The sequence below is a fragment of the Triturus cristatus genome, chromosome 1_2, assembly GCF_964204655.1.
Source record: "Triturus cristatus chromosome 1_2, aTriCri1.1, whole genome shotgun sequence".
NCBI classification, from domain to species: Eukaryota; Metazoa; Chordata; class Amphibia; order Caudata; family Salamandridae; genus Triturus; species Triturus cristatus.
In genome coordinates, this window is record NC_140580.1 from 913,419,270 (window position 1) to 913,445,427 (window position 26,158).

At 45.4% G+C, this 26,158-nt stretch overlaps 1 protein-coding gene across 4 annotated transcripts in view; it reads right to left on the reverse strand.

The window, feature by feature from the left end:
• The window catches only part of KLHL17 (kelch like family member 17), a 265,482-nt gene that overhangs the window by 74,848 nt on the left and 164,476 nt on the right, over positions 1-26,158 (reverse strand). For 3 of the 4 annotated variants that reach the window (XM_085609675.1, XM_085609679.1, XM_085609678.1), the window contains exons 2-4: positions 25,358-25,619; positions 8,440-8,609; positions 7,601-7,822 (exon numbers count right to left, since the gene is read on the reverse strand). In XM_085609675.1, coding sequence (XP_085465801.1) covers positions 7,601-7,822; positions 8,440-8,609; positions 25,358-25,619 — 654 coding nt within the window. The remainder of the gene's footprint in view (positions 1-7,600; positions 7,823-8,439; positions 8,610-25,357; positions 25,620-26,158) is intronic. The other variant, XM_085609676.1, reaches the window with a different exon arrangement.

The window sequence follows — 26,158 nt, forward strand, 5'->3', positions numbered from 1 at the left end:
CCCACTGTGATGTACAGTACTTAAAGGAGATACTCCAAGAGAACTGATGTAACTGATTGTCCTCCATACTTTGTTAATCAGTGTGGGTGCGATTGTGCCATTTCTTTATTGTATTACATTATAGACTGCATGTTTGAAGAACCGAGGTTTGCTTACAATTTAGTGATAGTAATTAAGCTCTGTGAAGAGAACCACGTGCTGCCTCGGGGTAATCAGGGCCGGTTCTAGGATGTTTGGGGCCCTGGGCAGAAAGGGAATGTGTGAGGCCCCTCTAAATTGCAGATACATTTCGCATTCAGGACTGTTTGCATCTGAAGAGATGCCCCTGCTCCTGAAGGTGCAGCCCCTCCCTCTCAGTCACCTTCAAGCACCTCTTAACAGCTCATCAAGGGCTAAAGGTGTGAGGGTTGCCGTCCCGCTGTGCGTCTCCAATGCTGCCGGGTATCTGAGCTTTGGAACTGCATCAGAGTCAAGAAGGGAGGTGGGTGGAAGCTGTGCCGGCTTTAGGGTGGTGCGACCGGTGCCCGGTTAAAATTACGGACAAATGGCGTCCGTTAAAGAATCCTTCACGGACAACGGACAGACGGCCGAAATTACGGACTGTCCGTGAAATTTACGGACGGTTGGTCACCCTAGACTCGATGATCGTCTGCGGCCTCTAGCTTGAAGAACAGACAACTAATTCTATTGAGGTGTGGGCGAGATGTGGTGCTTCACAGCCTTCATGGGGATCACCCAACAGGAGAAAATAAGAAGAGAGATAGCGAGGGAGGGTGAAGAGCTACAGGGACTAACAGAGTGAAGCAGAAAAAAGAAGAGGCCAGAAAAAGGGAGACAGAGTGACAGCAGGAGCTGGATAGAGAGGAGCAATGATAAGAGATAAACACGGAAATAGAAAGGTAGGAGAGCGAGAGGGCAGAAAGAGGGAGATGAAAGCAGTGTGGGCGTAAGAGAAGAGTGGTGCACCCTGTTTTACAAGGGCAACGCCTACTCCCATGAGAACCCGGGTGTAAAATACAATCAAATAACAGTGGTTCGCACTGCCATCATTACTCATAGAATTATCAATAGTCAGCAACAATAACTGCAAGCACTGAATGTAAACACTTGATGAAAAGAGGAAACCATCACTCGAAATCACCTACTATGTAATACTTTATAAAGCAAGCGCCATATACAAGAAAACACCCATACAGTGCAGTGTGTGTCAAGTGAAACAGACCCACCCCGAATCAATGATGACAACAAATCCAGATGACAACAAACCGAACGTGATTCCCTCCCTCCCAAAGGTCATGATGTTGGTTTTGTCCACAGTAATAGTCAAGTTATTTGAATCTTTCTACACATCAAGCTCTGACAAGGCTTTCTGTAGCGTAATCATCGTTTGATAAAAATAACCAGGTTGTTGGCGTGTTGCGGATGATGATGGCCCAGTTTTGTCACAAGTGTCCTAGCCTAGAATTCTTTGGTCCAAACTTTACATAATACGACAATATCTATGCTCACCTGGAATCACCAACCAAGTATAAAATAATACAACCCAACTACACAGGATTTATAGAATACTGTACATGATATACTAAATACGGAGCTACATGTTTTTTGGGGGGGTAATTAGTCTCTCTCCGGAGATTAATTATTTTAAAAAAATGTTTTGAAACTTTTGCAGATAGCTAACCCACAGTCAAGTCTAAATCAGATATCTGGGAACTAAAACCAGCAAATTAACCTTTTGGATGAGTAATGACTGATAGGTTTCGGCTTTGGGAGTTCAAAAAATAAAAAAGGTGGCACAAAAAGGCAAGAAATTAGTAATCAAACGCTCTACCTTAAAGTTCAAGTCACGCCTACAACCGTGAAATTATAAACCGACTCTGCCCTCTGGTGGAAATTCAGGGGGAAAGGGTACTCGTCGCCATTAATATAATGGGCCGCCTGCCCGATTTAAGAGTGGGCAGATCTTTGGTGTACACACAGGGGAGATTACTCCATATCCACCCAGGTTACACCCTTGCAATGAGCCGCCAAATATTAAATGGGGTCCTTAATCCCCACAAATTACTATGTGACATGATAGCTCTCTCTGTCACAGTAGGTAACACGCTTGCTTTGCCTTAACTGGTACCAGAAGAAACTGGGGTCACATTGTTTTTTGGTTCAGAGAAGTTTGTGGCCCAGTTGTAAAGCAGGTCCCACAACTTCAATCCATTAACCCTGCTGAAAGCTTGAAAGGCGGCCCGCTCTTTCGCATCCAATCCATTCGGTTTCTTTGTACAGGACAGGGTGGACATTACTTGGAGTTAACGTTGAACCTTTCCCCCTGTACTTTCAACTTTGCAACTCGTCAGCTCTATCTGTACGGCACCACAGTCTAGCGCCCCAGGTCTCATGTTAGCACAGTTTCTGTGGGTTTCATGATCTAAAAGATTACCAAAGTCAAAAGTGGTATCTTAACTCAAGCCCTTAAAAATGTCTGGCAATCAGAAACAATACCAAATAACCTTTAATCCACGATCTGTTTGGCCACAAGAGTAAAATACTTAATGTACCTTGCTTCAAATCTAAAAAATAAAACTTGTCTTTATTAATTGCTGTTATTGTCAACCAAGAGAGATGCTAAAGTTTACTAGCCTTTTTATCCAGTGTGTTGCCTCTGAATGTAATTCACTCAACATATCTCAACACTGTATCGTCGTTCCTCTGTTTTGGTGCCTAATAGCAGAATATCTAAATCATTCTAAATATCCTTTCCACTGACTCTTACCAAATTGCAAAAGACTGCTTAGGGTCAGCTGCTTGATATACCAAACCAATTTACTGATGCAAACACTGAAATTTGCAAACAGAGTTTATCATTCAAAAATGTCATTTTACAACTTACTAAGCCTCTTATGCGAACAATTGCGATTCAGAAAAGCCTTTCTGAATCGTTAAAGAGGTTTAGCGACTCATCTCGAATCCCAATTCGGAGAAGGTGTAAAAGAGGCACTTTTTACAAATAGTGATTCACATGAGCTGAAATGTCACCAGCTCCTCAAAGGAGGTAGTAACAGATTCAGAATGGGAAATGTCTCTGCTGAATAACGCGCTCCTTCAAAATCATGTTGGGAGACCTTGGAGGACCAGCGAGTGGTCCATGACCCACTACCTGTTCCCCTCAATGTCTTCTTTTTTTGAAGCAGCACTGGTTCCTTTAAGAAACACAGGTTGTTAATTAAAATATTCCTGTCTGGATATGTGAACACTGGGATGGTGATCCACTATCTATGTGTTTGTAACCAATCACAGTGGGTGGAAATGAAGACCTGCCTAATTAATATTTATAAATTGGGTTGCTCTGTGACCCCCATCGACTCGAGATTTTGCAACGCATCGCAAACAAATACTACGTAAATTGCATGGCAAAATACAGAGGTGTTGCAAATAGTCAGCCCGTACCATCCTAATAAACTAAAGTTCAAATGAATGAAAAACACAGATAATACCCTTTAAATATCACATTGCTAAAATGGCCATAACATCGTGGCATGGGATTGAACACCTCTCAATTCCCTTAGAAACTGTAAGATAAGGGATTCTATAGGCCACATTTAGTATGGTTCTCTCCATTGCGCGGGGATTTGAGCGGCATCGTAGCCCTGGCAGGATGCAGACTCCGTTCACAGTTGATGGAAGCCAGAGTCCTTCCCTAGGCTTTGATCAGCAGTAGAAAGACAGCAGAAAAGTCAGGGACTGTCTTCCATGGAAAGGGGAAGGGAACAGAGACGATCCTGAAACAAGGTTATCGCTCACTTCAGTATCCAACAGGTTAGAGAGAAGTCCCATAAGCAGAAGGAATCGGTGAGAACCAAATCCCCATCACCACCACGCCATCAACTTGGCTTCAGAAATAATTCTATTTGGCCTTTTAGCAAGGCTGTGCAAATACCTTTTGGGTTAACCTCCCAGGGCAAAGAGTCTTAGAAGTGTACGTATATTTCTAAATGTAACGATTGATGGCATTTGGGAAGCAATAGAGCATGTGTCTGTCACCATATGACGTTTGTGCTCACAGACGCAGCCGAGACTTGCCGCGCTCAGCTGTTATGACATATGTTGGTTGGTGTTGTTGTGAAGTATTTGCTAAAGATGAGCTCTGGAACTCCTTGCCCATCTCAATTCGAGCACATAACTAGCTAATACACTACCGCAAGGCATTCGAATATCACGATTAATTCCTAACCTCTGCTGAGAGAATTTGGGCCAGATGTAAGACCAGCAAAATTTCGCCTTGCAAATTGCGACTCATTTGCGAGTCGCAATTTGCAAGGTGCAATTTGCCATGTACAACAGTGTGTTTAACACGGTTTGCAATTCCCAATGGGGTCACAATTTGTAAGGCTCATTAATATTAATGAGCCTCTCGCAATTTGGGAGCCCATTTAGAATGACAGGCCCTCCCAGGTATGGTGGGCTGCTGGGCTCAGCAGACCCCCATGTCTGGGACTGCTTTTAAATAAAGAAGTTTTTTTTAACATGAATCCAAAGAATCTTAGAAGTGTACGTATATTTCTAAATGTAACGATTGATGGCATTTGGGAAGCAATAGAGCATGTGTCTGTCACCATATGACGTTTGTGCTCACAGACGCAGCCGAGACTTGCCGCGCTCAGCTGTTATGACATATGTTGGTTGGTGTTGTTGTGAAGTATTTGCTGGCATCAAACATTGGTAAACTCAGATAAAAGTCCACTGGGCGGCTTCCTGTGCTGTGCAAGCTGAGTAGCAGGATATTGAATCAAAGGTTTCTAGAGCTGAATTAGCATCTGGTGCTACAGGAAAGAAAATATGCATCGAAGCTGGTGTATGTTGGAAGGAGCGTGTAGGATACGTGCATACTCAATGTACAGTCTTAAAATGGGCAGGAGGGCTGGGAGTGGAGTCATTGCTGATTTAGGCAGATAGGCAATAAACTGACTCAGCCATAGACCAACCTGCTTTTCAGGGGGACTGGCCTGCTGCAAGGTCTCCAGATTTCCCCACAACACTATGCACATCTGTGCAATGGCACCCAATACCAGTGCAGATTATAGTCAAATCTCGTTTCATATTCTTTCAGGCTTTCCATGGCTTGACCCTCTGTATCTACAGCTTATAGGTTTGCTACTGGCCTTCCCCCTGCCTAACATCGTGCACAGCCAGACTGATAGTTGTTTGCAGATTTTGTCATCAGCCGTCACACCATTTCCACTGCTGAAGATGAGCTCTGGAACTCCTCGCCCATCTCAATTCGAGCACATAACTAGCTAATACACTACCGCAAGGCATTCGAATATCACTATTAATTCCTAACCTCTGCTGAGAGAATTTGGGCCAGATGTAAGACCAGCAAAATTTCACCTTGCAAATTGCGACTCATTTGCGAGTCGCAATTTGCAAGGTGCAATTTGCCATGTACAACAGTGTGTTTAACACGGTTTGCAATTCCCAATGGGGTCACAATTTGTAAGGCTCATTAATATTAATGAGCCTCTCGCAATTTGTGAGCCCATTCCTAATGACAGGCCCTCCCAGGTATGGTGGCCTGCTGGGTTCAGCAGACCCCCATGTCTGGGACTGCTTTTAAATAAAACAGTTTTTTTTTTTAAGATGAATCCCGTTTTACTTAAAGGAAAACAGGATGCATTTAAAAAAAAAAGAAAACAAACGTTTTCGTTTCATTTTTAGGTCTCGCCTGGCGTTGCAGCGCAAAGCGCTGCTCGCTGGGCGAGAGATATTGTAATAGAGTAGATTTGAGAAGGGGACTTGAAGCCCCGCTCCTCATTTCCATTGGCTGGCATCAGCGTTTATGCTAAACGGTGGCTTGCCATTGGAAATGAGTTTTTTTTTGTTGAAGCCCTTTCGCCTTTTCGTCCGGCCGATCCGGACAGGGTTGTCTGCTTTGCTGCTGTCGCAAAGCAATTTCTTATCTTTATGGGGGCCATCTGTTTTCACTAAGCCCGTGTTTATTTTTGCATGGCGCTTTCACTTAAAGTGAAAGTAAAAGCGCAATGCAAATATAAACAAGCGGCTGAGTGAAAACAGATGGCGAGCGCTTGTTGGGAAATGGGACTCGGGAGTGAGCAAAGCGCTACGAAGAAAGCAAAGCTTCTGTGTGTGCTTTAACCACGGCTCTCTATGAATTCATTGTCTTTGCTAATGCAGTGGAGTCTAGAAACAATCAGGGCTGGTTTTGAACAAATATTCAAAGCAGGAGCACAATGTTGCGATTTTCAAATGTGAAATTCGGAAAAATAATAAAGTGAAAGCACTAACTAGGCCAGAAGGTCGGCTTTAGCGTGGCACAGCCCACGTTCACTACTGCCACTGCCTGCACTGAGAATACGAAGCCAGGCTGTGAACAACCAAAGCGAGCAAGCCAGTTTCCAACAGAGTGGGGGTCCTTACCGGCTAGAAAATGTTTCCATTGGCCCTTTCCATATTTTAAAAGTTAGGTAATTCCTCAACAGATTTTCCCGTAGAATTGGAACTTCAACTGGCGCATGCCCGGCCATCGTTCTGCAGAGGCCAAGGATAGTAAGAGCACATTTATGACAGTGACTGACAGTGGCACTGTCAGAATCTCGTGCTCCCTTCAGCCTCACCTCCAGAGCGCGCAGTGCTGCTGTCATGACACCAATCCACTACCTAAAGCAACTCACTCACAGTATGCGCTCGCATGAAAAACATAACCACAGAAACAAAACACCTGGGAAAAGACACTGTTACGAGATAGGCAACATATCCCACACAACAAGAGGTGAAAGTGTGAAATGTAACACAGAACGCATCACTGACTTGGATTACCTAAATAATTCTTGATTACACTGTCAACAAAGAAATCCTGGGTGCTGTCTCCATGCAGGCAGCAGATGAGCGGCTGCCTTTCTGTGCCATTTTAGCAGGGCTGAGCAGCCCCACAGCCTCATTCCAGGTCAGAAACAAACATTTGCAATGCAATAGGTCTCGCATTTGCGAGAGTTTAAGCCATTGGCATTGTAAATGACAATGCCTTTTATTTATGTTTTATGAACCAAAACATAAATAAAAGGCATTGTCATTTACAATGCCAATAGCTCAAACTCACGTAAATGCAAGACCTATTGCATTGCAAATGCTTGTTTCAGGGCAGGTAGTGGTCCCTGGGACCACTGCCTGCAAAAAATATTTTTAGAGACAGTCACAAAGTGTGTACCCCTTCCAAATTGCGACTGCATTACCACCCTCTTGAAGAGGGTGGTAATTTGCAAGTGTTTTGCAACCGCAATTGCGGTCACAAAACATTCATACATTGATTTGCGGACACAATTAGGAAGGGCACGCCCCTTACTAATTGTGAGTCACAATTCCTAAACAGCGAGTCGCAAATAAATTGCACTCGCTATTTAGGAATTGTAAATGGCCCTGGGCCATTGTTCATGCGCAAATGGGTCGCAAACCCGTTTGCGCATGCAATTTAGGGTTGTACATCTGGCCCTTGTGTCAGATTAGCACCTGGACACCATTCAGGAATTAGCACACTCTAAAATACCACTCACAAATACACAATCCACCTGAAGACAAAGGTAGCACCTCTTACCTGCTTTAGGGGGAGCAGCATAAACTCTTCGGTCTTGGAGACTTCTACAAAGTGCTGCAGGACGTACTTATGGGCAGACTTGAGTAGGTCGCTGCAGGAGTGCGTATCTGCAAAGCCACGGATTCCCAGGCAGTTGGATGGGTCAAGCTGGCTGAGCAGGAACTTGCAGCATGCGTCGCGCACCCCATTAAGCTGCAGGAGGCTAGCTGCAGGAAGCAATGTCTGGGTGAAGAAGAAGAGAAACACAGGTCACAAGTAATGCTTCCTTTGTGTCCCAGTGGCCTCAACCCACTGGGCACCAATGTACGTCTCCCTGCTAAGTAAGGGCGCAAAGTAACGCTGAAGGAGCGAAACTGTATGAAAAGCAGAGGCTGGAGGAATGCAAGACCAGCAGAGAGAAAACTGCGGAAGAGTTTCACCCTATCCCTCACTTTCACCCCTTATGGGGTACAAGCATGTGAAACGATCCTAACTTGAAAACACGCAGAGTCTAGTGTCCCTCAAAGGCCTAAAAGCCACTGATCTTGAGTACCTTTATGGGGTTTCATTACTCCTCTTCAGCATCTCCTCTTCCCCTCTTAAACTACTTCCAAGGGGTAGACAAATTTTACTACCTCCAGAGTAAAAACACCTCCATGGCATAAATACAGCTCTTGTAGGACAGTGCTTTTGGGAGGGTGATCACAGCCTCCCTACCCCGATATCACCATAAAGGGCGCATTAAGTGAGATGATTAACCCCCTGTGATGATGACCCCGCCTACCATGATGCAGCCCAAGTTCTACATCTCCTTAATCATGCATGTATACACCTCCCAACAACTCTAAGAATCCCCATACCTGCACGTTCCCCTCCCCCACCACCACCTCGGCAGTGTATGCGTACTGCACCAGCTGCTCCAGGGCCTGCGGGTCAATGTCGTGCAGCGTGACATGCGTCTGTCGGCTCTCACTCATCTCGTCTGCAGGGACACAAAGAGGCGCCGGGGTTACATCGGTGAAAGAAGCATCTAACCAACAAAAGAGACAGCATCAGTCAAGCCACCTTGGCCGTGGTCTCCAGTCCAAGACTCAACACGACAAGCCCAGCACATAGCTGGAAAGAATATCACATCTACCCACACCCCTGCATTCCCATAATATGAGCACAGTGCCAGAAAATGTGCCACACATATGTACATGCAGCCCAGTCGGGATATCGCCGATATTTTTTTTATTTTTGTCCTGTGCATCTGTAAACTGTTTACACCACAGAGGGCAGGTCTTTGAACCAGACCTCTTTCAGTTACCTCAGTGTCAGACTTCCGCCTTATCCTTTGCTATCCCGGCTTCAGTTTGCACCCAATAAATTCTTTTTACCACATTGCTAAACCACTGGTTGAGAATAAGAGGTAGGGGGAACAAGGCGTAGGGAAGCATGGAAACAATAGGTGTTGTAGAATTTTAGATTCATTGCCTAGGAAGAGATACCCGTTACTTGGCCTATTACCAAGTTCTGCACCGATCCCCTTAGAAAAAGAAGACACCTCAGTATCTATGGCCTTTTATGCACCTCAGATGACAGCTCTCACCAGCCGATACTTCATCACCAGATTATTCCCCCAATCATATTTTTTTGGAGCTGGATGGGGTGATCATACAGACTATGATCCTAACCCTGGAGCACGGCACCCCACTCCAGGTTTCTATTCAAAAGTAACTTCCAACTCAATAATGGCTCCTAAGCGGACTCTAAACTCCCAAATCTACACCACTTGGGCTGCACTGGAGAGGCTTCTGAAAGTTAGTCTTCTGTTACTGAGTTCTCTTTCTAGAGAGAAAATACATGTCTGTGTGGTGGAGGGCTGCATCCCCCTCACATCAAGAGGACACAGAAGGAAGGCAGAGATAAGAGGGAGTTCACAGTTCTAACATTTGTTAAACCCTAGCCAGTCAGTATTGATTAATCACCAAAGGGAAAATTGTTTTAGAGAATTTCAGTCTGGAGACACACATGGCATAGCTTACACATACTGGTCACTGCGAGGCATACCCGTTCTTTTTGTAATCAAATAAAGATCTCCCGTGAAAGATCCTTCAGTTGATTCAGACCCAAAGCACATGAGAGACGAGGACTGAAGACCCTTAACTGCCGTTGCCTGGCTTTGCCATTATGCCTCAATCATTCCCAAGTTGGTTCTTAGATCGGTGCTGTTCTGTGAAGCTACCTGGCTTGTTACAATCTCCAAATTATGAGTCTTCAAGGTATGAGAATACCCCTGAATCAAAACCTATAGTACATCCGCCCACTATCGAAAATCTGTTAGCTCGGACCCATGGGGCATGAGGACACCCCTCCTACATCACCTTCCCATTGCATCACTGCTATCAGTCACCGGTGACCCAAGAGTGCTTCTTGACCAGGGCAGCAAAGCCCCTCTGATCCTACCTGGCCTACTGGCAGCATTCAATACAGTGTCTCGCACCACCCTTATCTGCAGCCTTTTCAAAATAGTTATTTGTGAAAATGCACTGAAGTGGCTTTGCTTTTCCCTGTTCTCCAGAACTGAATCAATGTCACTTGCTCTGAATCCACTCCACATTTTTGTGGCAGCCCTCAATGTTCTTTCCTTAGCCCCATCCTCTTTATCATCTACATTACTCCTCTTGCCGGTTTCATATAATCATTTGGGTTTAATATCCTGTCATGTGCAGACGACACAGAGATCATCATCTCCTCTGGGAATCTGTTGGCTTTCCAAAACCAAATTTTGTTTTGGTATTAACGCGACAGCAACTTGGATGAAGCAAAATAGCCTAAAACTAAATAGTGACAAAACATAAGTTCTATTTCCAGTAACCCATTGCTACCATGGTCGCCACAGTGGTGGCCCTTTGACTTAGTCCCAGCTCCTGCAACTGTAGAATCAGCCAGAAGGATTATTTTACTTACCCTGTAAGAATCGGTTTATGGCATGTAGTGCTGTACTCCTGCCATCTAGTGTTGGGTTTGGATGTGTGCAAGTTGTTTTCTTTGAAGAAGTCTCCCGAGTCATGAGGTAAAGTGACTCCTCCTCTCAGTGATATTGCGCATGGTTAGTGACCTCATGATTGTTTTCCCGCAGGTGGATCTGAGGGAGCAGGTTTGTACTTTTTATCTACACATGGTGCAATGATGTATGCCCGTACTGGATCTTTAAAGATGTTCTATAAGTGACGGAGCATCCGCCTTGGCATGGGCAGATATTGGCATGCTCTAGTGGTAGAGGAGAGTATTTTAAAGAGGAAGTAAACCTCTATGGGGCATTTGTGCAAGGGGACCTGGTGATACACTGTTGCCCTAGCTATAAGTTCCTGGAAGGAGGTTTCATCATCCGGGGGTGATGGCTTAGCTGAGTACGGTTTGGGTCATTATCCCTGGGGTGGTTGGAGGGGATCTATGTCATAGTTGTACCATGGATCTGTGGGCTGCTGATCATTGTCATCTCCTCCCCCGCCTGACCTCCAGTATCAGACTGTGGAGAACCCTGTAGGGTAACGTGTCCTGTGTCACTAAGAGAGTGATGTGAAGAAGGCAGTGTGAGAAGGGGGGGGTGGTGAGGGTGGTGGAGGAGGAGAATAAATTGGGAAAAAGTGGCAGCAAAGCACTAGTTGCAATGTCCTTTGTGTTTCTGTTTATTATGAGGTACAGATAGATCAATGGCCTCCTCAAAAGAAAGCAGACATTTCGATGAAAAAGGCGCTGAATGTTCTGCCTTTGCCAAAATCCGACCAGCAGAAGGCTGAATATGTAACTTCTTCTGCTTTGGATCGAGCCGCTTTCATTATTTCAACAATCGGTTCTGGTGCCAAAATGGATGCTTTTGGTGCCGAACTTGGTTTTTGTTGTGGCACCGGAGTGGTCAAAGCTGAAGAGGTGGAGGAGTGGGCGCTCGATGCTGATGCAGATGCTGATTTACTCGGCACCGAGATTGGTCATTTCGAAGCGGAAAGTTTTGACTTGGCTTTTGGTGCCGGGCCCGAGAGTGGGAATCCTTAGCAGATATTTGGTGCCGACCATGGCCTGATAGCATTGGTGGCCCAGGAGTCATAATTTCACTCTCAATCGAATGTCTTAGTGAGTTGGACAGGGACATGGGTACTCACTGCGCACTGTCCCGAAGGCAATTCCTTTATCTGTACGTCAGACTCTATTTCAGGTTTGGATGCGGAGTCCGAAATGGAAAAAACCTCTTCCTCTGTTGTCGAAGCCTCATGCAGCTCCTCCTTCGTCTGTTCAACATAGTGTTCGCCAAAGATGTTGGGTGTGTCTTCCAAATCTCAGCGCTGCATTTATTTACGACGCACCAGAAGGTGCTGCAACATTTTCTTCGATCGAAATGATCAAAAGGCCTCACAGTTTTCCTCGTTGTGGTCAGGAGAGAGAGAAACCAGTTGCAAACTGGACAAAGGTCTATATGTGGAAATTTTGAATGGCAGTTGGGAAAGAACCGAAATGGAGTTTAGTCCATCAGCAACGTATTGTTGGTCGAATCCGATGAGAAATTGGAAATGCCCGAATAGGGGAGGCCTGAAGACCATGACTGGAGAATATAGAGTCGACGATCGAGGGATTGCTTCAGTTTTCAAAATAAGCGTTCTCAAAGCAAAACACTGAAGAAAACGTCCGAACCCAATGACGGAAAGAAAACAATCTAACAATGGAGTTAAAGCCCATGTACAATATCACCGAGAGGAGTCACTTTACCTCATGACTTTAGAGACTTCTTCAAAGAAAAACAACTTGCACACATCCAGATCCAACTCTAGATGGCAGGAGTATGCAAAGCATATGTATCTACAGCCACACATGCCATCGAATGCAAGTTTATTTCTTTAACTTACAAAAAACATCTCTTCTCTAATCAAATCAACCAGGTACTGGGCAGTTGTTTTTTCCTTCCTCGGGTGCTCAGAAAAATTCTTCCTTTGCTTTCAGATACAACACAGAAGCCCTGATCATCTCCAGGTCTGACAATAGCAACTCTATCTCCAGCTTCAGGTTTAACTCTACCACCCCTCTCCTACCCTACCCTACGCTGCTCAGCCACTTGCTTAGTTTGTCTACTCCACGTCAAACCTACCCAAATGGATGGCCGTTCCTTCTCTATTTTTGTTTTTAACGTCCAAACTTTGGAACTCCCGTTCCAGGATTATGAGGTCCATTTCAAACTTGTTTAGGAAGAAACTTAACAAAAGCTATTCAATTAACACCTCATTGTGTCTGCTTTTGTGGCAGCTCTGCCAGTGTCGGGAAGCTCCAGGGGGTATACATCGTACTCTACAGAGCTAGAATAACATCCATTTGTTGGTGTCCCTTTAACAGGGTAAGCTTGGGAACAGCCGGTGGACCATCTCTCGTCTTATGTTGCTTTGAGTAGAGCTTTAGGTTTGCTGCCCAGCAAGCACAGGTATCACTAGAGCTCCTTCATGAAAACTTTGAGAATGCTTGCAAAGCGCAGTCAGCGATATCCGTGAAGAACAGAAGTACATATTAAATACATGGCACAGTCTCGATTTTGAGACTGAGGACCAAGACACTCCATGATACTACAGGATAGGGGTCAGATGACTGGGAAGTCACAGAATGCTAAGTCCTTGCTTTAGTACTGTAAAGCAGAAAGTAATGGGACCGGTCAGTACACATGCAGCTGGATATTCTGGAGATAGCACTGGGGCTGTGGAGGCAGAAGAACGCACCCTGACACCGCAAATGCTCCAACAGCTTAAGCTGAATGCAATGCCCATCATCTGGCTTTGGAAGAGGAAAAAACAGAGTGGCATCAGTGTGGACGCTTCCACGCAGTGTGCATTTATTGGCAAGTGAGGTCAGACGTGCTTGCGCTTATGGCATGTCTTGATGTGCAGATGTGGAATAAACTCGCCAGATTGATGAATAGGAAGAAGTTACTTTGGAGGACAACTCACTGCTAACTATATTCCTCAATGGAACGGTCGCTCTTTCTGATGCCTCCTGATAACACCAATGGCATTAGAACATTTTGATAAGCCCAATATGACTGCCCCAAGTAAGGGATTTTGTTCACCACATAGTCTTGTAGCCAGGGTCACTGGTATTATGCCATTGTGTGGCCGCGGCGATTTTTGTATAATTATAGATTTGTAACACAATCCATCATCTGCTGCGTAATCTGCAGATTTTAACCCAAAAAATATATCTACCTCAAACGGTTCCAAAGTTACTAAAAAGGCAGTGGCGTGTGTTGCCACGCAGTGGAGGGCATTTTGCCTGGTCACCTTTCTGCTGCTTATTGCCATATTTGGGTATTAAACTGATATTAATAAGGTGCACCCAATACCCAGTGTCAACAAGTGTAAAAAAGTATCAAATAAATGAACTAATACTATTTAAAAAATGCGCTGCACTACGCCGCACAATTTGCCTTTCTTGCCGCGTAATTTACTCAATCCTGCCACATAATTTGGCCCTCTCCTGCAGCATAATTTCAGTGGCCCAGTTTATAGCCTAAATGTTCAAAAGAGACTGCTTGCCCTTTGAGGTTTGCGGGAGGTCAAACTGCGAAGACACGAGACGACGGCAGAAGCAGGCAGGTGGTATGAGATCACGTGATGCAGCGTCCTGCAAATGCCTGGATACACGACAGCTCTCCCCTCCAACCCCGGCAGCGAACGAACCATTTTCTGTACTGAAATGCGGCCACTGGGCTGTATGCGTGTATTCGAATTGTCGACTTAGAGCACGCCCGGAGCAGTCTGTGCTACAGGAGTAGCACCACAAAGACCAACCAGCACCGCTGCCTGGCTAGGAAGCCCCAGCACACCGCGTCACCGCAGAGGAGGGAGAGGCGCTGGCCCCGGGACTGCGAGGACCAGCACACAACAGCTCCAGCTGGTCCTCTTCCCGTGCGAGCCGCGCCCCCTCCCAGTGCCACGCCCCCACCTGAGAGCAATAACTTCTCGTGGCACCCGCTTCGCGGGTGCCACTCGCAAAGAGCTTCTGTCGACTTAGAGCACGCCCGGAGCAGTCTGTGCTACAGGAGTAGCACCACAAAGACCAACCAGCACCGCTGCCTGGCTAGGAAGCCCCAGCACACCGCGTCGCCGCAGAGGAGGGAGAGGCGCTGGCCCCGGGACTGCGAGGACCAGCACACAACAGCTCCAGCTGGTCCTCTTCCCGTGCGAGCCGCGCCCCCTCCCAGTGCCACGCCCCCACCTGAGAGCAATAACTTCTCGTGGCACCCGCTTCGCGGGTGCCACTCGCAAAGAGCTTCTGTCGACTTAGAGCACGCCCGGAGCAGTCTGTGCTACAGGAGTAGCACCACAAAGACCAACCAGCACCGCTGCCTGGCTAGGAAGCCCCAGCACACCGCGTCGCCGCAGAGGAGGGAGAGGCGCTGGCCCCGGGACTGCGAGGACCAGCACACAACAGCTCCAGCTGGTCCTCTTCCCGTGCGAGCCGCGCCCCCTCCCAGTGCCACGCCCCCACCTGAGAGCAATAACTTCTCGTGGCACCCGCTTCGCGGGTGCCACTCGCAAAGAGCTTCTGTCGACTTAGAGCACGCCCGGAGCAGTCTGTGCTACAGGAGTAGCACCACAAAGACCAACCAGCACCGCTGCCTGGCTAGGAAGCCCCAGCACACCGCGTCGCCGCAGAGGAGGGAGAGGCGCTGGCCCCGGGACTGCGAGGACCAGCACACAACAGCTCCAGCTGGTCCTCTTCCCGTGCGAGCCGCGCCCCCTCCCAGTGCCACGCCCCCACCTGAGAGCAATAACTTCTCGTGGCACCCGCTTCGCGGGTGCCACTCGCAAAGAGCTTCTGTCGACTTAGAGCACGCCCGGAGCAGTCTGTGCTACAGGAGTAGCACCACAAAGACCAACCAGCACCGCTGCCTGGCTAGGAAGCCCCAGCACACCGCGTCGCCGCAGAGGAGGGAGAGGCGCTGGCCCCGGGACTGCGAGGACCAGCACACAACAGCTCCAGCTGGTCCTCTTCCCGTGCGAGCCGCGCCCCCTCCCAGTGCCACGCCCCTATTACCAATCACAGCGTAAAGGCGGCCCTCGTGACGCGCATCGCGGGACGCGTGCGGGGCGTAGTCCGGGGCGAAGACCGGGCAAAGAGCGGGCCGTTTGAGGCCGTTCGAGAACGTGAGAGTCCGGTCCGGCCCACCCCCCCAAGCTCAACACAAAGGACACCCAATACACAGGTATTTACCACTGCTTCCGTCCTGTTTTAATAGCTAACCGTTGCCGTACAAAATTCCCCTTGGAATCATTTCCAGGAAAATGAACACGAGATCAAATAAGCATAAAAAACTCAAAAAAAATGGGATAGGCGAAAAATTGCTAGGCCCAATGGATGAGTTTCTTGCAAAGGCTAATACTTTTATTGACCAAAGTTTAAGCCTAATTGAGGGGAGGGTTTCAACTGAACTTGCAATAGCACGCCGATCCTCAATGGGAATATTAGCATCCGCAAGATCCCCATCCGTACAGCCATTGCCATCTCAAAGGGATACAGTTATAAGCAGACCCAGCCTCCCAAATAACGTAGACCTCTCAGCTTCCCAACTTAGTATAACCTCCATTGAAAGCGACCTAGAAAAAACTCCAAATATTTTTCTAGATACAACCTCTGAAGAACTGAGACAAAAGAGAGGAAGACGGGAGGGGGCTGTAAAGAAAAGGAATGTTAGGAAAACACGAAATCACTCTGAGAACACCATATCAACCGAGAACCCAGTACTGGTTGGTGTTGCAGACTCATCTGTACTGCCTCCACACTCTGTCCTTCCAAAAAACAACGTGATTGAATTACATCAGCTATCATCTGCTCCTCAAGATACCGACACCTCAGATAACCTAAACCTTCAACAACTAGGCAAAGATAGAGAACTATCACGATTAATTAAAGAATTTGCTTCCCTCCTAAATTCCCAAATTCGCCCTCTAGAAACTAGACTCATCAACATCGAGAGACAGCTAACAAAAATCTCAGCGTCCATTAAATCTTTACCCTCTCAAGCCCTCACAAAACCTACCCCAAACCCCACGCTTACTCTCCCTACTTCGAAGCAATTTGCAACCGTGTCGCTCTCACGCACAAAAAAACAACCTTCCCTAAAATCCTCGATAGTACCAAACACTCTCACCGCACAAAACCAAACTCCTAATCCCCAGATCATTCCCTCACAACCCAACCCCCTACTTACTCCACTAGAAATTACCCCAATCACTGCCATTTCAGTTCCTAAAAACCTAGTTGCAATAAACACGCATCCACCGAAAACAAAAGGACCCCTGAAAGGGACCACTGAGCAAAGACCTCCCCTAAACATGCCACCTGAGGCGTGCCCTTATGTGGCAGTCTTGACGGGGGTCCCGGAACTTACATCAGAGGGGACGGAACCAAACTGGTCATTGAAGAATAAAGTTCGGTACTGGCTGAACACAAACCGACCGGTTCCGCCACCCTGCATAACTAGAATAGTTTCGGTCAGCAGGACCCCGTGGGTAGGCCATACGGAAAAAACTATGCGGGGAGATTGCGTCGTAATTACCTTTGAGGACCCCACTATCGCTGAGTATATCTGCTCCTGGGAACAAAACAACGTCACAGGGGGGATTGCCACTAGACCACTGTCATATTTTTACCCAAAAAGATTCAGTAACAATAACATCGCATACGATACTGATAACTTTTGGCGGAAACCTATTCCACAACCGTGGGAGTTAGATGTGGCTGGCTTAAAACCACCGCTACGTCACAGTGACTTCTATAATCCTTGGCGCCCTGCAAATCAGAACTACCAGCAAAGAGAACTTCCATGGCAGACCATGGGCCCACAAAATAGATGTAGAAAACGCGAGCAATGGGACCGACCATCTTACCAACCATATGAAGTCAATCATAGAGAAACCATCAAAGGGCCAAATTGGTTAGGCATACCGACTATGAATAGGTTCAGCGGCCTGGAAATGGTCGATTGACTAACAAGTAAATCCCCGGAGCCTGTACAGACCACCTTGGCTCCTTCTATCCCTATTCCACCCGCTGCACAAATAAAAACCACAGCTGTAGACCATACTTACTTACATCTGTCCGTGATCTTTTGGAACGTGGCAGGTCTTCGAAACAAAATAGTAGATGGTTCTGTAGCCGACTTCTTGAAGGAGGCTCAAATCATCTGTCTACAAGAAACCTGGTCAACGACGCCCCTACACCTTGAGGGATATAGAACATTTACATCTCCTGCCCTCCCTAGTACCTCAGGTAGACCAAAAGGGGGATTAGCTATCTACCTGGCAAACACAATCTCCGATATGAAGATAATTAAGGTAGATCTCCTGCCCTATTTCCAAATTCTTACACTCAAATTAGGGAAAAAACTTGCCATCACACTAATTAACACCTATAATAACTTAGCGGATGAGACTTTCCTGAATGTTCTTTCCCTAATACAAGTAAATATAAATGAACATAGCCGCCCTAACCGAATAATCGAAAACGCCAACATAATTTGGGGTGGAGATTTCAACCTTCATCCCTGCCCCAAAAACGACATCTGTGGAATGGTGGACGAATTTGAGAATCCTTTAGTCCACTTTACCCATTCTACTGTGGGCCTAGCCATGAACAAATTACTTGCCGATCTGGATCTGCTAATTGTAAACCCCATCCAAAAACCAAATGACAGACTAGAATTTACCTACAGAGGAAGGGGCCATAAGACCACTGTTGACTATATAATGATTACAGAAGGTCTTAAAGATAAAATTTCCAACTTTAAAATCCTGGAAAATAACTTGAGTGATCATTCTGCCCTACAAGTAAGCCTCCAAACAGACCATCCAAGAACATACACGGCAACCATAGCAAAAACTTTAGCACAAAACAGGATAGAATTGGGGAAAAACAATGGATACACCATAAAATGGGAAAAACTGGACCCCAACATTCTTACTAAGCATCTAGTAGACTCTACCTATGATAACATCTTGATCTGTCTCGACCCTCACGCAGAGCCGAATCAAATTGTGGAAAATTACAAGAAAATAATAGAACAAGTCAGAAGTCTTCTAACTAAAACCCCAAAACAAAATAATCTAAGCTCCATAGGCTGGTTCAACCAAGATTGCACTAAGGCACATTCCAAGCTGAAAAAAGCTCTCGGAAATCCAAGCAGAGATAAAACAAATATTCAATCTCTTCGACGAGAGTATAACATCGCCAGAGCCACAAGGAAAAAAGAACTGAAAGAATCTCTGTGGAAGGCCTTGCACGAAAGTGCACTCCAGAAAAATAGTCAGGTATTCTGCCAAATAGTTAAAACACCTCTGTTAACGGACAATACTGGTCCAAAAATAGATGTGGCCATCGACGAGGATACGTGGGTGAATCATTTTTCAAAAATCTTTAGACTAACAGCCACGACCGAAGAGCATCACCCCAATATCAATCCAGTAACTTACCCAATCCTACTGGAGATTGACCTGCAGGATGTCAATACGGCACTAACATCAAGTAAGAGTGGGAAAGCTCCAGGTCCCGACGGGGTCCCAGTTGATCTATTTAAACATCTCCCAGACCTATGGGTTCCAATACTCACTAGAGTCTGCCTAGCAACTATGAAGCTCGGGCTGTTAGAATCCTGGTCATCCTCAATCATGGTCCCAATCTTTAAGAAGGGGGACCGACAAGACACTAAATGCTACAGACCAATTTCGCTCCTCGACTCCCTGGGCAAACTTGTTGGTAGAGTCCTCCTCGAAAAGTTACAGCAATGGGTAGAAGACAAAAACATCCTATCAGACTTACAGTTTGGATTCAGGGAGGGTTTTGGAACTGTTGAACAGGCATTAAACTTAAGTCTGCTAATTTCAAAATACATCCATGCAAAACCTGGCACTATTTACATGGTGTATGTAGATTTGTCCTCTGCATTTGACTGCGTTTCGCATTCAAGACTCTGGTCACTGTTGAACGCAATGGGGGTAGATCCCCCTCTTTTGGACTTCCTGAGAGAGCTATACAGCGAAGCCACGGCGAGAGTAAGGTACGGGATAAAAGGAGAACTGACGTCGCCATTCAGGGTAGAGCGGGGAGTGAGGCAAGGTTGCGTCCTAGCCCCCTTCCTCTTCTCTTTGTACACCAATGGCCTAGAAAAGGCTATGTTGAGAGGAGGGAGAGACCTCCCAAGAGCAAACGGTCGTTTGGTCCCCGCTCTCCTTTATGCGGACGACGCGGTCATCCTAGCCCGCACCCCCATTGAACTGCAGAAATCTCTATCTAAATACGCAGATTTCATGGGTGCTCTGGACCTCCATATAAACATCAAAAAAACCTATGTTATGGTAGCCGGTGGATCAAGAAAGACATCCAAGTCCATTTTTCTGAAACAACAAAAAATTGAAATGACCTCACAGTATCCCTACCTAGGCATTATGATCGATGATGCCCTGAACTGGAAAGCGGCAGTCGAGAATAGGAGACAACTCTTCAGACGAGCCATCATGGCACTAATGAAATTCTCCAAGAAACTTGGCAAAAAACCAGCAGCAGAGCTACTACAGATGTATGCCGCGAAATGCCAAGCCATCGCCTTATATGGTGCAGGGATATGGGGCCACACATTTACCGACTCGATCCAAAAAGAGGAGAATTTCTTCATGAGGTTCCTTTTATCAACCCCAAGAGGCACTTCCACCTATGCCTCACATCTAGAACTAGGAATCACATATATTGAAGATCTAATAAAAATCCAACCTCTTTTGCTTTGGAGGCGAGTATGGACCTCTGAAAAAAATACCTTGACTAAAACCATCCTTCGCGACATCATGGGTCTGGACCACGCCTATAAAATATCCTGGCTCTCCTATGTAAGGCATCTCTTCTCTGACCTGGGCCTAGAAAAATATTACCATATGCCAGAAGAATTGAAGGAAATTTCTAAAAAGGAACTGAAATTAGTCGCCCTAAGCCACCTGGAATCCCTTAGACTGACATCACTGAGTGCGAAAAAATCGGTCATCCATGCAATTATGACACAGCAGACGCAGAATATCCAGCAATATTTGACACTGGAGCTTACAACCTACGAAAAAATGCTCCTAACAAGGTTCAGAATGAACCTCTTTTTTAGACTAGTGTCATTCCCTGAAAAAAATAACTGGAAAACGCAGATGGAACCGTGTCCATGTGATGATCGCTCACAACAGTCCACCATCCACACAGTATTGTTCTGTAAGTTCTTCCATACCCATCGTAAAGTCTGGCTAATCCCTTTATTGAAAAGATGGGGCCACAGACAATGTCGACCAGCCATGCTGGCTCTTCAAACTTTGGATTCTGAACGAACAGTATACCATGTACTCAATTTTCTAAAGTGCACTATGAGGCACAGAAATAATCTGTAACATAGTGAATTTAATTTCTGTATCACTTAATTTATCCACATTTTCTCTTTTTAACTATGTATTTAATTACATTCTTAAGTAAATTTTATTACGAATATGTGTATGTTATGATATCTTTCATGGTTTTACTCTGTTATAAACCGAATAAAGATTACTATTATTATTATTATTATTACCCGAGCAATAGGCATCTTGCGCAGAGCATGTGATTCATTCTTCTTTCCCAAATGTAATCCGCTTTCTGTATTTTTGGATTCGTATCCCCCGATCCCTGGTACCAAAGGCTAAAAACAACCAGAAGTCTTTCAATAACCTCACAATGAAGGCTTTTAGTAGGCAGAGAGATCTGTATTGCTCTGACACCTTAGCAGCCGGTGGAATGAGTGGGATATACTGCGCTGTGCATTTACATATTTGTCCGAAGTTACCCAATGCAGATCATCTGATTCAAGGCGCACTGCTCCTGCGCGTCACATTAGACGGCTCAACAATTATTCACGTAGCAAGTCTGCAGCCATGTGTCACCAGACACGTCAGACATTTGCCCTACACTTACTTTCAATTCATCCAAGCCACAGCAACACCCTATGCATTGTGTGTTTCCCCACGGGCGGTCCTGTATCCCTGGCGGGCATCATAACATGCTCGAGGCTCCTTTCTTGAAACTGCTGCTTGCTATTGGTCGGATCTGGTCCATTCAAGCATTTCCAAACCGAGCCCATGAAAATCTGAACACCACAAGATGAACATCCTGTGGACTGAAGAAAGATGTTAAGCTTCGAAAAAGGCAATAAAGGTTTGGTTGGCCCAGGCATCCTTCCTGTGCCACAAAAATAAAGATAAAGAATGGCCCTTATATTTTGATGTTAATCCAGGGGAATGTGTACACCAATGTACATTTGCTAGAGGAATCACACTGCCTATCGCTTCCTTGCTGAATCGCTGCGGACCGATTGTATGCTTGAGATTTTTGCTGTGCTGGACCAAGACGGGAAGATGAACCGCCCAGCGTGGAGGGGAGCAGATCCTGGACTTCCATGAAGACCTACACAAGGCCCAACTGGCTCAAGACCAGCACAGAGCTTGCCTCAAGGACGGAGGCGACCAGGATTCATGATATGCCTGCAGTCCAACTAGCCCGAGCCCTTGGGCACAGACGCAGTATAGACTAGGGTCCTGGAGCTACTAAGTGGCTTCCCTACGTGCATCTGTGGTAAGCTTTCAACTAACCCTTCTTACTTTCCGCAATTGCCTCGATTCACATCATGCAGATCTGCCTAGGTAATTTCATAAAATATTTACTTGTCCAAGAGATGAGATGGATCAGAAATCTACTTCTCCAATATAAAAAATGTACTTTTCCAATTTACTGCCATTCAATGATGTGGAAAAATATCACAGCATTCTCATTCAATCTGTTTTGAGAATAGCTTCTCGGACTATGATGGGCTCATGTTAAGTTGGGGTTTGGATTCTAGCAACACTCTGATTATGCCACCTTTCTGATTATGCCAGACTCCGAACATATCTGTGCTCTACTTGTGTCAAACCTTTGCCCGGTCAGAGGTTCAGCATAACCACAGGCTCTGTTTATGAAAGGAATCTGTTTAGAGAGATTTTTGATCATGGTAGGTCTCTAAAGTTAGAATCCACAAGAAAATACAATTACTCTGCCCTCTCTCGTGAATAACATCAGTGACGGGGGAAATTCTGCACTATTCTTATCTGTGTCCCAATTTTTCTATTAAAAGGATGCAGCCCTCACCCATAGTAAGTGACATGCTTCAGCACAGGGGTTCACTCCTCGCCAGCAATACCGGTTTTGCAAATTGTGGTTTATTTGAGAATAGGACTGTGATAGTATTGTATCCCAGGTGAAACGTTTAGACCTGAAGAAGTGGTCACTATGGAGGTCTGTTTCAGCATGTTCATTATGCCAGAATTCAGATTGCAGAAGAGTTCAGAATATATCATTTTTCTAAGTGCACCATTGCTCTCTTTCTTGCATTAGTTGCTGATGTAGTGCCTCATCTTGAGAGTTGCTCAGGCAATTTCTATTTTAAGCACTTACTTGATTTCAGAAAATATTACTGTCCAGTTCAGTGCTTTAATTTCCAAGTGAGGCTCAACGAGACCTCTCATAGTCTTTACCATAATGTAATTCTTTGACAAATCACTTTATGTCACAGCGCCTCAGGTCCTGTGGTTGCTAAAATTGTCCAAAAGTAATTAGCACAATCAATGACTGGACATTTACATTTTATAAATAGATTAACTCTGTAGGGTGAAAGCCACAATGATATGGGCCTGATTCTCAAAGCTATTTAGGTGTGCAACTTTGGCGTAAATGCATAAGAATTCGTTCTGTACTCATACAAAAAAAAGCATGAAGATTTTCGTGTGAGCAAATCTACTTATAAGACCTGCGATCAGGCAGGTGGTAGTAGTTTCAGGGCTGCAACGCCCCGTGAGTTGTGGACATCCTCAAACTTACAGGTAAGGGTATTTACCAACTCCACTCCAACCCTTCTCAGCACTGGAAAAGGTGATTAACTTACTACTGAAAAGGAAAGGAGTCGAACTTTTTCAAGGGTGGGAAGGGACCCGATCTACCTAAAAAAAGGGAGTTACTCCATGCCACAGGCCCAGGAGCCCAGTCAAATGTTAGGCCCCTCGTCAACTTCCAGTGCCTCTGCCCAGATGGCGAGTCCAACATCCGGTCATTCCCATATGCAGAAAGGTATGGCTGTGCACATTTTACCTCATGCACTGCACAAGGGAATGTGTCAGATCTCAACTCCTCAAACTTCCTCATACCCATGGAAATACCCTCTAAAGCAGACAGAGACCAAGTATATTTGAAACTACATCAACCCACGTATTCTCCCAAAGGATCCTTCGCGGACTTAGAAAATACCAGATGTTCTCGAAAGGAATAATAGTCACGGTTGTCCACTCACAGCGAGAGAAGCAGATTCAACTAGACGTCTCTTATGATCATACTAATCCCCAACCTTTCAGCGCTAGACCTGAGGCACTCTCTAGTCAGCATCATCCTAAAAAAAATACTGAACTCTACTTTTGAGCGCCTGAAGCTAGTTCTCCACTTGTATGAAGGAAGAGGAGAAATTAAGTGGGCCATGCAGTTCCAAGTCTGACAGTGATTCAGTAAGTGAGAAAAGAAAATCATCGAAAGGTCTAATCATATGCCAAACCTATATTTCTATTGCAACTGTCAAAATATTCCATTCCCTCCCTTCAACAGAGATGATGGGCCATTAGTCTGGAAGATAATGGTCTGCAGGACTAGGTATAATGTTTTCACCACGGTGGGTAACTGGTACCCGATGACACATCAGGCGTGGGTGCTCATAATAGTTCTCAGAGTCAAAATCATAAATGGAGAATATTACACTACGGACATCAATGGGGCTTTGTTTTCAAAATCACCGGTACCATTTTTCTGCCTGGATTTTTTTTGCATGGTTTGCACTTTAGCCCTAAATAGAATTTTGAGTAACAAGTTGATATCCATGCCACAGAAGCCACATAAAGTGACCACTTATTTATGGGAGCCAGCCTGTGAACTTGGTTTCTAGTTTTTAACCTGATTATTGGTTACCCCAATGCATCTACCAGATGCAGTTGAAATTGGATTTGGGTAGATGCATTAGTTTACTAGCCCTTGGCTATTTGGAAAGTAATTGCAAGGCTGATTTACTGATACACAAACAGTTTCAGCAGCAACTGGCTGCATTACACTTTGTATTAATCTACATCTGACTAGCTTAAAGTTGCTGAAATTCTAAAAATGCCTACATGGCAGTAGTTTAATGTTGCAATAGGGAGAACACAGAATAGTAAGATTAGGCAAAATAGTTGCTCTGCGTACTGTTTTATGTTCAATTTATACCATACCTATATAAAGAAAATATACTCACCAGATTTATTGCAATCTTTAATTCCAATAAAACCAATTGCTAAATCTTTTGGGGGAAGGTGGGCTAACTCATGGTAGACAATCAGTCTGTCCACACTAGAAACTATGTCACAAAGAGGACCCTTTTTCTGCCACCCATCTCTTCTTGATATCCCCACTACCTCCTCCAACCAGGGCGTATGAAATTAAAAGTTCATATTTACTTAAACTAGAGCATTTGTCATTTTAAAATGAATTTAGATTATCAACCGCGCACACCACTTGCCCCCCATGCACCTCATAGAAGGACTGATCAATAATCAACTCTATCCGTTATCCAATGGCCCTACTGAACACTGATGGTTTTCACAAATGCATTGCCACATTCCCCAAGCCCCTCTAGGACAGAATTTCTGGGATACTTGCTTGTGAACATGGCGTGGAAGTAGGGGCTACAGGAAGCCAGCACCACCTTGTGGGCCTTGATCTCTTTGGTGCCAACGTGCAGGATAATATCGCAGAGCAGCCCGCGCTGCCGCATGCGGTTCATGCAGACGAAGGCGTCATGGTAGTGCCTCTTGGAGTTATGGGAGACAGTATGGCCATCCCGATTCAGGAGCTGCATGCCACCCTCCATCGCGGGGCTCTGGTCCGAAGCCTTCTCCTTCCCTGGCTTCACTCTTTGCAGCTACAGAAAGATAAAGGAAAGACTCCTGTTGGATGTGGTTTTGTAACCTGATGCAAACTGCAGCTCAGATCAATCCTTGTGTGTCGGAGCCGCACATAAAAGAACACACAGAAAGTAAGCATACATATTGAAATAATAAATACATCCATATCAAATATTAATCAGGAATGAACTCCTACCAAACCGTTGACTTTCATAAATAAACTATTGATTTCAAGAAGGATCCTACCCTAAAACAAACCTCCTCATTATTTAATAGTTGTAAAAACCGAAGAACTACTTTACAATGTGCAAATAGATACTTCTTTAAAAGTGGATCTAAAATCTAACCTTTTAGTAAAAACAGCATCAAATTTGCTCAAAAAGATAAAATGTAGTAACGTTTGGTTTGATACCCCGCCACATGGACACATATGAGCTGGTGTTTCACAATGATGGCCCAATGGAAAGCAAAGCATGTATCTGTTTCCACCCTAAATCACAACAATGACCTCCCCCAATTTCCTTGTGCCACAAGTAAGAACGATTCTATACCAATA